At 36.4% G+C, this 14,028-nt stretch overlaps 1 protein-coding gene across 1 annotated transcript in view; it reads right to left on the minus strand.

Moving 5' to 3' along the window:
* Positions 1–13,332, minus strand: part of Esd (esterase D) — a gene marked incomplete in the record, with an annotated part of 27,381 nt that extends 14,049 nt beyond the window's left edge. Inside the window, 4 exon segments of the mRNA XM_013515897.1 lie at positions 1–94; positions 3,320–3,408; positions 6,477–6,548; positions 13,248–13,332. Of these exon segments, the coding sequence (XP_013371351.1) occupies positions 1–94; positions 3,320–3,408; positions 6,477–6,544 (251 nt within the window).
* Positions 13,333–14,028: the final 696 nt, after the last annotated feature.

A 14,028-nucleotide genomic window follows, 5' to 3' on the forward strand; every position in this document is an offset into this window, starting at 1 on the left:
CTGGTATCTGGAGCGATGACAACAAGGCCGTGTTCTGAGGCAGCCTGATGATAACCAGATTTTGATATAAAATTTTGTTCTGTGCAAGTTAAACCTGAAGATCAAAAATACTGTTATTTCACGCTATACTGTGAAGTAGTTCAAAAGCTTTTTTTTATAAAAGGAAAGCAAGTTCATTTAGTACTTTTTTTTGCTTTAGAAATAATTTTGAGTAACACTAATGTTCCTTTTTTAGAAAATTTCTAACAGTGTTAGCCTAACAATTGCTGTAGATTTCATGATCCCATAACTATTCTTCTAAAGTCACTTACTAAAATTTCAATTACCAAAATTCTTTGGAGCAGATGTATTTAGAAGTTTGTAATTTTTAAAACTGTAGAACTGTAAAACTGTAGATAGGGGACATTTGCCCAATATTACAACAGCCCATGAGGTATCAGCAAACATGCTAGTTAAACATGCGACTAATGCATCAAAACATAAATGTTCAGAGTAAGTTGGCCAATATGGCTATAGTAAAATAAAAAAAACTTTTTTTATATATACAGGTAGTTCTCAGCAACAAAACTCAGCCCACATCTTTGTATCCCTCACTGAACTAAAACAGGAGCAATGGTGACATTCCTTAAATTCAGTTTTTAGAACCATTTCTGTGATTTTTCCTAGTACTGAACTTTTCAGTCATGTGATAAAAAGATGATGTAATTTTTCTTTGTAGGTACTTAAGACTATAAATGATGTGAGAATGGCCAAGAATGAACTAGAAACAGATGCTTGAGGTAACTATTACTTAACACAATAACCTTTTCCAAGTGGTCAATATTAAATATCCTATTATATGTGATAATAAGTGACACTCAAGCTTATTGAATATAAACTATAAAATACTTTTACAGTTGATAATTTTAACAGTGCAGTGATTTATAAAGTAGTTGTCCATGAACATCTGTTGAATTAGAAATAAGAAACAAAGTTACAAGTATCAATATGGGAGTGTATGATTAAATTCTGTTAAGAGATACAGACTTTCACCCATCATGCTGCCGTCCACCACATTCCTTCTCGGTACACTTTCTAGAAATATTGGAGCCATATCATAAGCTTAATAAAATGTGTGCAAAGGAAGCAGAGTAATAGTATTAAAATTATGAGCTGGATTTCAGACAGGATTTGGTTCTCAAGTGTTATTCAGCTACCTACTAACCAACTATCTGGAATACTTCTTTTATTTGAAAAATGGGGTAATCATGAGTTCCAGGCTAGCCTGCTCTACATGCAAGACTCTGTCTCAAAAAAATAAAAATAAAATAATAATAAAAAAAAAAACCACAAAAAAACCCCTAAAACCTAAAAATGGGGATAGTACTGGTTCATTCTATCTCATAAGAAGACTAGGCATGATTGTATGATTACATATAAAGATCTTTCAACTGAAACTAGGACATAGTGCAGTCTACCGAAGTTCATTTTTTTCTAGTTGAAACAAATTCCTTAAGGTAGAAGGGAGTAAAATCAAGCTAGGTTAGCTAGAACACTTACTCTGAAGAGTATGTAGTTACTGATTACAATCTGCTTCATCAATTACACCTCTTTTAAATGAAAAACTGAAAAATTTTTGATAATTCTTGAAGTGTTGAATTCAATGGTGTTTGTCTATTCAACACTGTACATCAATCACCTCTAATTTTAGAATACTTCTGTCACTTCAAAAGGAAATATCATTAGCAGTCACTCCCCATTTATCCCAATTTTCTTAACTCTAGGCATCCACTATTCTATTTTCTGTCTCTATAGATTTGCCTATTCTGAGCACTTCATATAAATGGAATTTAGCAATATGTAGTCTTTATGAGTGGGTTCTTTCATTTAGCATAATAGTTTCCAGGTTCATGCATGTTTTACCATGTATGAGAACTTCTTATGTACTTTTTGTTCCAGAATAATATGGATGTGATCTTTTGTCACTGTTTTCCTTCAACTTACTGGCAAGTAAACTTGAATTATTTTGTTATCACTCTCAATCTTTTTTTTTCCAGAAATATCAAGATTTAATTTCCAAGTTCTACATAGTCTTCAGCATCTCACTGCCTTATGATTTGAAAAAAACAAACAAAAATTCTTTATTTTGTCTTCATAAGGTTCAAATGATACATCTTGGTAGATTTCAATTTTGGTTAGGAATTTGGAATCTTACAGTGCCTATGACAATACCTTGCTACTTCTTATCTGAATTTTTAATCTTTAAACAAAATATATGACTTTAGTAGCTCTCACCAGTAACAAAATGGAGAAAGAACAGGAAAAAAGACTGAATATAAGACTCGATTATGAGTCCAAAAACCATTATATAATATTAGGCAGTATATAGCTTCTCTGACCTTCAGTTTCTTTCCATGAATTACATGATTTCTAAGATCAGCTTTACCTATATTTATTAATTAATAATTTATTATTTTAAAAAATACTTAAATATCTAATTTTGTTGTAATGCTCTTCTAGTAAAATCAGTATTCTTCATTCAATCACAGAAATGCTTTTTCCTCAGTTAAAACCAGATATGTGCTTATTCTTACCTTTTAAAATGAAATGTGTATTCTTATTTTCAAAGACTGGTATTTAGGGCTTATTTTTAATGAAATACTATATACATAGGCATGATTTGTTAAATAAACATTGTAGGAACAATTTTTAAGGGAAAATAATACTTCATAAAACAATTTAGTTGTTTTAATTCTTTATTTGAAATATTTACTTCTAAAGATAAAGTGCTAATATCTTGTGAAAGAAAAATTAGCAAAGAGGTTTCAAATTGCTTGTGTCAATGTCTTGCTCTCTCACAATCTATTCTACATCTGATTAAGAAGCATTAGTGTTATTTATAACTTTAAAGCTTGTTGCCAGAGAAGCTCTGTGGCATCAAATTAACATATTATATAGAACACCATAGAAGTTACTAGTCTGTGGTTTCTAATTATGTACTGTGGTGCTCTACCTTCATTTGACTGGTAAAGTCATTACAAACTAGAGATGCTTGAACAGATATAAATTCAGTAACTTTTCCAAACTCTTAACACTGAGTCCAGAACTTTACATTTTCTGCCAAATTACTTGGTCTTATTGAAAAAAAAAAGTGAAATAAATCTAACTCCACAGGTATGAAATTATTCTCAAGATAGAGTTACAAAGCAGACTATGACAGGCCTCTCATGTGTTTCATGGACGGATTAGAAAGCATATCAGGAAGTCAAAATAAAAGGGTAAGACAAGCCAGTCAAAAAGTAACAAATTCCTTTATAAAACTCAAACACATAATACTTACCAGAGAGCCAATACAGGGCAGGGCACTTTCCAGTTTCTGCCTTTGGTGGTAAGTAGACAGCAAATTTCATTTTACATTTTAGCTCCACACTATAATTTTAACAACAATCATCACAACAAAGTATTAATGTCCTCTTAAGACAGAAACAAAATAATTAAGCACTATATAAAAAGATATATAGTATAGGTCCAAAAAGTAATTTAATGTCCAAAGTAAGTAATTCTACCAACATTTAAGAAAAATGCTTTGTCTCTTGAATAAAGAATTGGGCCAGTTTAGCATACTGATCTAACAAACTTTAGCCTATGCTTTATGGGGCAGTTATATTGTACAGAAATGATGAATGCAATCCTTAATGTATCATTTCTAGTCTTAAAAGAAAAGAATTCTTTTTCTAAAGAGATGTTATGAAATAATGAACCAGCTTTCTTAAAAAATGAATCCAAAGATCTTACATTACAGATTGTTCATGGGCACTGAAAGCATCACATCTTTAATTTGCTCTTTCATCACTAATAATTTATCACAATCATTTATATCTTTATCAGTTTATAACTAGGTTTGATAAAAACCATAGGTACTTTCCTATGTAAAATGTACTTCATATAACAGTGACTTTTCATGGGCTTATTTAAAAAAAAAAAAAATCATACAAATGGAAGCAAACATTACTTCAATAAGTTACCTTTAGTTAACTACAACAAGTACAGTAAATACTTCTACAAACTTTATGAAAAACTAATGTTCCCCTGCCCAACCTTTTAACATGCCATATTCTACTGATGACTGATATCTTTCTTTTTGCTGATTCTTCTGGTATTTACCGCTATACCCAAATACTATGCTTTCACTGCTGCTTTTCTCAGTTTTAGATAATAGCTGAGTGCCCATAACAGCAGGATTATAGTTACTTCATTCCCTGCCTTTGCTCTCTGTACCTCCCTACATTCCTCTCTCCCTCTTCTCAATATATAATTTTAGTTAATCAACATCAAGAAGCTACAAATGCTATTCAGAGATAATCCATGTAGTTTATGGATTACTTTGCTTTTCCTTTTCTTTGAGTTAGTAACTTTCCATTTTTGTTACTTGGTTATGTTGATTTTTTAGGTGCAGATTCCCAGAAAAACTCCATCAATGCTAAGGGGAAGTTTTCTGTATGTGTCTCCATTCTCTGCAAATGTTGGGTTCTACTTTTCTAGCCTATTTTAAGTATCTTTCCTACTTAATGATTAAAGACATAAAAGTTTTTCAACAAGCATTCTTAGGTCTTCAACTGTTGTGAAAGAAAATGAAACATTTTCAACTGTTGTGAAAGAAAATGAAACAGTGTAACCACACCAGATCCATGTCCAATTCCAGGACGTTTATTATAAATCAGCAAAACTGAGATGGTATAATCTTGTTACAGGTGGCTGGTACCTTAAGACTTTTCTTGTGTACTTAAAAAGTAACCGCTTTAAAAATTTTTTAAAGAGAAAGTAAACACAAAACTAGCAGAAAAAAATATAAGGTAAGGCAGATTTCATATTAAGCGCTGTTACTACAAATTAGTAAAAAGACTTCTCTCCATAGTTACAGAATAAATCAGGTCTGAAATACATTTAAACAGTGGTGTTGTTAGTACTTACATAAAAATAGCATTATCCAATAATCTTCTGAGGCTTCTATCTTTATTATGTCATTAGGATGCTGCTGAATTGTTGAAAAAATAGAATCTCATGTAGAGATTTGCTGTGGCCAATCTGTATTATCACCAATTCAAAATCAAAGTCCAGCTTCCTGAGTTTCAAAAATTTCCTCTCAATTACACTTAATTTTATCAACTTCATCTTCTTAAAAAGACAGTTTCATCAAACCAGTACTGTCCAACAGAACTCTCCACAATGATGAAAATACTCTGTATCTGCACTATCCAATACAGCAGTTTCCAGTCACATGTAACCAAGTATGGAAGTGTGTGGCTAGTGGAAATGAATTTTTAATATTTAATTAATTTAACTCAATGACTGCTTTAGTCCTTCATTTTGGTGGAGCACCCTGTCCAGTAGCTTTCAGGAAAGAGCTGTATAGGAATTGTACATATATAGGAAAATGTCTTAATTCTGTTCTCACACTTCCTTCCATTCCGTTCACTCTATTAACTATGTGACAGGGCATACAAGTCATCCTCGAGTTCTGAAGGTTCTGCTGCTCTGTCTTCCCGAATTGATCACTGTGTCTCAGAAAGTGTAAGAAAAATGGGTGTTTCAATTGAGGAGTATTTTGATTGGGACTAATGGCAATGTATCTTTTACTGTAATAAATTAAACTTTAATATTCACCATATTTTGATCATACTCCATAAGTCTAACTCTTCAAACTCCAGAAGCTAGTGGAAGTAATTCAGTGCCAATTTTTACTTAATCTACTTGTATTGCTACACCTCCCACCAACTGCACCTGGTATTCCCCAGTACAGTATCTACCATCCCTAAAGAATAAACCTTCAATTTTTTGGAGGAGTTGGGGAGGGAGTGGTCTGGCTACATAAAATACAGGGACAGTCTGGGATCTGTGTACTTTTAAAATAAACTTGCAACTAACCTTCCTTTTTTTTGAGCTCCATTTTTATCCTTCCAGGGTGCTTGGTGCTTCCAGTTCTTATGGCTTCATGTTACTTCTCAGCTTTCTCTTCCCTATGTTAACAATTTAACTTTCTAGGTTTTGCAAAGTCAGGTAGTACCTTTCCATCTATATTCTTACCTCTAACATATTTTTCTTGGCTCTTGTTTCCCGCTTCTTTATCTGCATGCATGTGTGTGTAAAACACATTTACTTTAAGCTATGTTACATTTGGGAGGCAACAGAGCCAAATGCATGTGTTTAATTCGTCAACTTTAACAAGTCAGGTATGTTTTTTTTTATATTAAAAGATATTCTCAGAATTTTTAATGGCAACATAGGTGTTCTTGTGAAATTTCACAAGACCATTAAATCAAAGTCTGAAGGCACTCTGTTCAGCGTCTTGTACCTCACACAGTTACACAAGCCAAGTTTAGCCAATAGTTTGGTGATAGGGTAGAGGTTAAAAGTCAAATGACATACTATAACAGAGGGGTAAAGATTGCTTTAAAAGAGAACAAAACAAACATTAAAATAGAATGAGTGATATCTACCTCTCGTGTTCAAAAACTTTCTGCAATCCCCCAAAGCACTTGTTGCTGGAAATCTGCTTCAACGCCATTCTCCTATCAGTGAAGATTAAGCTCATTAATATCTGTAGAATTAGTTCTTGAAAAACTTGAAACAATATTGTTTTCAGATCAATTATCTAAACAAATGTTTTTTACCTGGAAATTTTTTCACAACCCATTTTTCTTTACTGTACTTTGGTATATCATTACTTAGTTATTAATAAACTTTTCTGTTATTGTTGTGGACTGCCCCAAATTCCTTTTAAAAAGATCTCAAGCAGCTGGGCATGGTGGTACATGCCTGTAATCCCAGCATCCTGGGAGGCAGATGCAAGAGGATGGCAAGTTCAAGCCCAACCTAGGTAACTTAGCAAGATCCTGTCTCAAAAAGAAAAGAGGCTATGTTAACAGTACACATCTAGACAGTCCCTCAAAAGACTCATGTGTTAGCTAGCAGTAGGGCTTTTCCAAGTGAATGGATTATACGGTGCTCTACTCATTTGTTAACTAGTTCACTGGGAAGCTCATAGCTAAATTTGCTATTAGGAAGTGGGGCCTGGTTGGAAGAGGTGTGTCACTGGGGATATGCCTTTGGGGACACCCTCTCAGGTCCCCATTTCTCTCTTTGTTTTCTGCCTCCCAGGAGGTGGGACAGCTTTATTCCTCCAGGCTCTTCCACCAGGATGTTTCTGCCTTAGTGCCAGCTGACCGGAGACTGGATGCCCAGAACTGTGAGCCAAATTAAACCTCTCCTCCTCTAAGTAGTGAGTGTCAGGTATTTTGTCCCAGTGATGGGAAAGTGACTTATTGTCTCAATATGTATCACCAAATAAAAAGTTACTAATTTACAAGATTAAAAAATTTAAGTCTCCCTGTCAGATGTAACAAGTAAAGAAGTAGTATGACTGATTTTGTTTTGTTTTGTGTTTGTAAGACAGGTTCTTGCTAAGTAGCCTAGCCTCGCCTTGAACTCACTATGATCCTCCTGCTTCAGCCTCCTGAGTGTTGAGATTACAGGCATGTGCTATCAAGCACAGTTGTTTTTTAAAGGGGAGGAAGATGATGTGGCAATCATGATTTTGATAATAAAGGATAATATTACTGAATTCTTACACGTGAAAAGTATTTTCAATCAAATTGCTCATCTTATGGACTTTTGAGGGAAATTATATACAAAATTTAAATTAGTATAATCCCTTTTAGAAAAACAACAGTAATATATATAACCTGTTAGGGAACTGAAAGAACAAGACTATCACTGGGAAAATCTGATATTTGGCAGTTAATTTTTTTCCCTCTGCAACAAATCTTTTTCATATTCATATACAAATAACTTTAAATTCACACATAAAATACCACATATTACCTTTTACTAATAAACACAAGGGAAAACCAAAAAATGAGGAGTCAAACTGATTCTGTGGTGCACCTCTGAAGGAAGGATTCCCTTCCCATTCCTACAAGCACTGCATTAAAATACAGGCTGTAAGCCCTACACATTAAACAAAAACTTTCCAATACCAGGAACAGATATTACCTTCTCAGTGAAATGTACTACTACATGCTGATCAGTTGAAGCTTTAGCATTATACTTACAGAGATATGTAACAGTGATCTTAAAAACTAGCTTTGGAAATATCTTCACAATATTCTAAATGAGAATAATTAAAAACTTGAAGTAATCTCTTCAGTAGGTTCAATAGTCTTGGCACTGAAAAACTGAGGTTTGAACTCAGGACATCTGACAGCTATTCTTAGCTATCATGTGGCTCTGCCTCTCTGGGAAATCTTTAAGTACACTCTTATTTTAAGACACACTAAGATTGACTACTTCTACAGGATTAAGATATTACAATTACACAGAGAAATTACTTCGTTCATTAAGTACTTTATGTCTTAAATCTACAAAGGATTAGTTGTTATATCCCAGTGTTCTACTAGCTACTATTAATTACTGTATATTAACTTCAGTTACTAATGATCTTAATGAAATTACATACTATACAATTTTAATATTCAAACACATAAGAGCAAAGAATAAAACTGATTTGCTAAATTAGTCTACAAGGAAATCCAATCTCTTTAAAACAAAGCAGGTATTCTGCTTCCCTAAAACATGGCACACTGAGCATTCTAACACATAAAAAGTACCTAATAATTACTGTATTTGTTGAACTAATAATGGCATTTGTTCTTACAAGCCAAAATTATGTAAAACTTAAATTTACCTATCTAACTGGTATTTGCTTGTCTGTACCAAAGGACAGATGACCCTGAAGAAAAGACCAAATAAATTACAAACAGGATGTGTATATCACAGTAAATGTTAAACAGTGGTTATAGGTATGTAATGCATTCTTGAGAAACATTTTCTTCTGGAGTAGGTGATTATCCCCAGGATATGGCTGTATGGAAAATGTAGCTGGTAGGACAACATTGCGACTTCACCTTGGCCTAGAATGCAATTACTTTAACAAGGTCCCACACAGTAAAACAACTGTTCAGTCAAGGATAGATTCAATATATGATGGTGGTCCGATACTACAGCTGCATAATTCTTATCAGTTAGTGAATACAGGGCTGAAGAAGAGGTAAGAGAAAAGGAAACTGCAGAAAAAAAAAAAAGAACTCCCAAGAAAATCCAGTGAGGGACTTAACAGTTTTGGCAGACCTCAATATGCTTCTTAAAATCTTTAAAACCTGGACTCTCACACTAAAAGGTTTCCATTACTAGAGTAATATTCAGAGTGCATTATCTACTTACAGGCAAACCTATGAAAAAAAATAAACCAAGTAAAGATCATAGATATATTTCTCTAAAGTGACAACTGCTCAACAGGAGTCCCCGACAAGTCTCTCAGGAGGGATTCCTGGAACCACTGTTACCATAAGAGGTGACAGCTCCATGTATGTTACTGCCCTTGCTGGTCATCCACTGGGATAAGTAGAGGTGGACGACTGACACTGATGATCCTGACCTTGTGTACCCCTAGGTGTGTGTTTGTGTCTTTGTTTTTAACAAAAAACTTTAAGTGAAAAAAAAAACTTTTAAAAACTGAGTCTTATGGAATAGATACACAAAAAGAAAGTATTTTTATGTTAGGGTTTTAAGTTGTATTATTAACAGTAAAAAAATAAAGTTATACAAAAACCAAAGCACACGTGAAATAGTTCAAAGAATCAACAACTGGGATCTCATTCTATTGAAAAGTTTCTGCACATCTAAAGAAACTGCCAGCAGAGTACAAAGAAAATCCTCAAATTGGGAAAAAATTTTAGCTGACTGTCCCTCAGACGAAGGTCTTCTATCTAGAACATATAAAGAATTAAAAAGCACCAGCCCCCCTCAATTCAAAGACTCTTCCAATTTAGACTCAATCTAAAACTGGGCATCTGAGATGAACACACACTTCTCAGATAAAGAATTACAAATGGCAAATAAAGAACATTTATATATTTATATTTATATATTTTCTTATATAAAGAAAATATAAATATTTATATACTTTCTTATATAAAGAAAATGTTCAACATCATTAGTCATTCCAGAAATGCAAATTAAAACAACATTGAGATTTCATTTCACCCTAGTAAGCATGGCTAGCATTAAGAAATCAATCAATAACAAATGCTGGTGAGGCTGTGGAGAAATAGGAACTCTTCTCCACTGCTGGTGGGAATGCAGACTGGTGAAACCACTGTGGAAATCAGTTTGGAGACTCCTCAGCAAACTAGGTCTAGAGGTCCCATTCAACCCAGCTATTCCCCTTCTGAGTATTTTCCCAGAAGATCTGAAAACATCATATCACAGCGATATATGTGCACCCATGTTCATAGCAGCACAATTTGTAATTGCTAAATTGTGGAAGCAACCCAAATGCCCATCCACTGAGGTATGGATAAAAAAATTGTGGTACTTTTATATAATGGAATATTACTCAGCTATAAAGAAAGATAAACTCGAGGCTTTTATAGGTAAATAGTCACAACTACAGACTATACTCATAAGTGAAATAAACCAGATCTCCATGTGTAAGCAAGGTATTGTCTCACTAGCGTAAGAACCTTAAAGAGTGAATAAAAATTACGAGGTATGGCAGACATTGTGAAACGAAAGAGAAATGCTCAAAGGTAAAGAGCAACTGGGGTGAGGGAACAGAGAAAAGAAAGAAGGGGAAATTATGTATGTATGTATACACAGGATAGCTAACACAGTCGTACTACTGTCTTCTATTGCTTTACTGAAAGGAACAGTTAATGTTCCTTTAAATTTACAGTTCCTTCAAATTAACAGTTAATTATTTGATCAATCTTGCAGGTCTCTGTTTGTTTTCCTAAGAAACCACTTTGAAGTTATCAATATGTAACACAATAACCACTGTTAATTTCCTACCACTTTGTCTGTAACTCTGTATTGTGTGTAGTGTTCTTACACTGTTTTGTAAATGGATGTCTGTTAATGTTTTCCTTCTTTTATCCGTAAAATAAATTAAAAAAAATAAAGTTATAGTAAGCTAATTATTGAAAAATGTATTTTAATAAATTTAGTGTAGTGAAAGTTTACAGTATTTAAGAGGTCCACAGTAGTCACAGTAATGTAGTAGGCTTTCTTCACTCACTCACTGACTTATTCAGAGCAACTCCATCGTGTAGGCTACATTTATCTAAGTTTCCTATACGGATGTATCATCTTCTAACTTCTTATATTTCTACTGTACCTTTTTAAAAAAATGCTTACATATACAAAAGCATTGTTACAGGTGCCTACATTATAGTAATATGTTGGAGAGGCTTGTAGCCAAAGAGCAGTTGGCTACAGCATCTAGGTTCTAGAAGTATATACCATGATGTTCACACAATAATAAAACTGCCTAAGGACGCATTTCTCAGCAAGTATCCCAAATGTTAAGCAATGCATGACTACCTATTTTACCTGGAGGTCTGATGCTTGGTCAAAAACTTTTATAGGAGCAGAAGTAGTATGAAAACATTATTTTGCTTCTTAAACAAAACTTCTAAAGTATAAAATTGAAGCATGAAAAATACTCTGCTGCTCAAAGTGAAGACAACAGGAGTGGAGACCAGGAAAGTAGAGGAAGATGGATCTACTTGGCTAAGAGATGTGGGTCAAATTTGTACTGTGGGGGGCTGGTATACAGCTCAGAGCTAGAGTGCTTTTCTAGCATCTGAAAAGCTCTGGGTTCAATTACCAGTACTCTTCCCATGAGTCTATCAAGTTTTCTATGTATCTCTACAAGTTGAGCACCTCTAATCCAAAAATCTGAAATCGCCCCAAATCTGAAACCTTCTGAGTGCCAACAAACATGTCACAAGTGGAAAATTCCCTTCAAAGAACTTGTCTCATGCACAAAATTATTTAAAATACTGTATGAAATGACCTTCAGGCTAAGTGTACAATATGTATATGAAATATAACTGAACTCTGTGTTTAGACTTGGGTCCCATCCCCAAGATATCTCAGTTTGTATCCAAATACTTTAAAATTTCAGGAAGTCCAAAATCTGTAACACTCCTGATCACAAGTGTTTCGGATAAGACATTCCTATTTGTGTTTTCTGTTCTCTCTCTCTCATTCCTTGGATTCTGATGCACATAATTCTCTCAGTGTGGCTCACTCCACTGGGTCTTACTTAACCTGGAGAGGTCTCCCCAAATCAGTGTACTGTAGTGCACCAACTGCTAGTGCTGACTACCACTTCCCTGTTCAAATTCTTTCTCTTCAAAAAACGGAAGGATCTGGGTTCTTTCCATTCTTGTCTTCTTCCCATACACTTTCCTCCTTGCATTCCCTGAATTTCAACTACGTGTTCTAGGTAGAATGATCTTAATTTGCTCTCTATACTCAAATCTTCCAGGTTTATCGCCAAATTTTGAAGTTTCCTGCCGGACCCTTCCATCATGGGTACATCTTATCACCAGCCAGTAAAACTCAACACATTTAAAATTATGCTTTTTCCTATCTTCAAACCAACTTTATTCTTTGCCTTTTATCAAACCTACACCTGTCCAACTTAATCTACATATGAAATGTCTCCTTTACCCTTTTTTAAGATTTCTATTGTCATTATCCTCATTATATATAATAAAAACACCCTACCACAGTCTTTCTAGTATGTCCCACTAATATCAACCCTTTATAGAACCTAGGGTTTAAGCCCATTGAAATACTCAATGCATTCTCCATTAAATAGTTCCTCTTCGGGTCTAACGTGGCCTAAACAAAATTATTAGCCATTTTTATACGACTTTTAAATAAATGCCACTCCCGACGGTAACCCGACCGGAAGTGACCTGCTGCCTAAGGAACCCTGAGGACCTGTGCACTCCGGCCCGCGCGCTTGAGCGGCCGGGCACCCCCGCACCCCCAGGCCAGGCCAGCTCCCAGGGCGCCAGCCCGCTTCCCCAGCGTGCTGGGTTCCACGAGCTTCGCGCGGGGCTGCGCGTCTGCAGAGCGGGAACCTTCTCAGGGCAATGGGCGAAGCTGCACACGCGTGGCGGCCATGACAGGCGGGAGACCCCCCGAGCCGCAGGGGCCCGGCGGCCCGGGCAGGCGTTGGCGCCGCGAAGGAAAAGGGTGTAGGGCCGGGGCCAGGGCCTCGCCTCGCCCGCGGCTGGGTGGCACTCGGGCCTGGGTCGCCGCGCTCCGGCCTCGTTTCTACTCTGAACAGGACCCCAGGTCGCAGCCTCTGGGCTGGAGGAAGAACGCGGGATTCTGCTGGCTCCGGGTCTTACCTCGGCGCTTTGGCGGCAGCGGCGGCGGTACACCCGCGTTGGCGGGAAAGGCGGGGCCTCAAAATGGCCGCCGGCCCGGTTTGGCCCCGCCCCAACGACCGCCCGTGCCCCGCCCCGGCCCCAAGGCCCCGCCCTTCCTCAGCGCGCACTTCCGGGCAGCGTCTCTCAGCTTTCCGCTCCCAGCGAGCGTGGGGTCCCCTGGGGCGGGTGCGTGTGGGACCCGGAAACCCTCTGAAGGCTCAACCCGCCAGTGCCCAAGTCTTTCCCTCAGAAGGCAGCAAGAAGCTGAAGCTGCGCTAAACCCGAAGGCTGCTCCCCTTTAACTCGTGGGAAAGGGGATTTCAAGTCCCCACCCTGAGCCTTTTTAGTTCACTTGTGTTTGGGTTTGAGAGTTATTTGCAATCTCCAGAAGTGTACACAGTAGAAACCTCGCCAGTGTCGTTTTTTCCCCTTTCCCCTCCGTAACAGTTGAACTTTGTAAGCTTTGCTGGTTGCTGATTTACGGCAAACCCCTCAACCCTTAACTTCTGTCCTTTGGTGTGTGCTTTGCTGAGAAAGTCAAACATGAGTATAAAACTAGTGAAGTAGTTTCACCAACATTTCAAACTTCACGGACAAGTCCTCTAAGTTAGAAGGCCCCTGGTCTTGGCTTTAAAAAGGCACATTTCCATCAATTCCCTCAAAATACACCAACCTGCTTCTAAAACAGTTATCATTCTTGCATCTTTTCGAAGCAGTTTTGAAAGTCCTCTTTCATGAGTGCATTGTCGTCGCTACCTCA

Source organism: Chinchilla lanigera, unplaced genomic scaffold (assembly GCF_000276665.1).
Source record: "Chinchilla lanigera isolate Chin_1 unplaced genomic scaffold, ChiLan1.0 scaffold00030, whole genome shotgun sequence".
In the NCBI taxonomy this organism is placed as follows: Eukaryota; Metazoa; Chordata; class Mammalia; order Rodentia; family Chinchillidae; genus Chinchilla; species Chinchilla lanigera.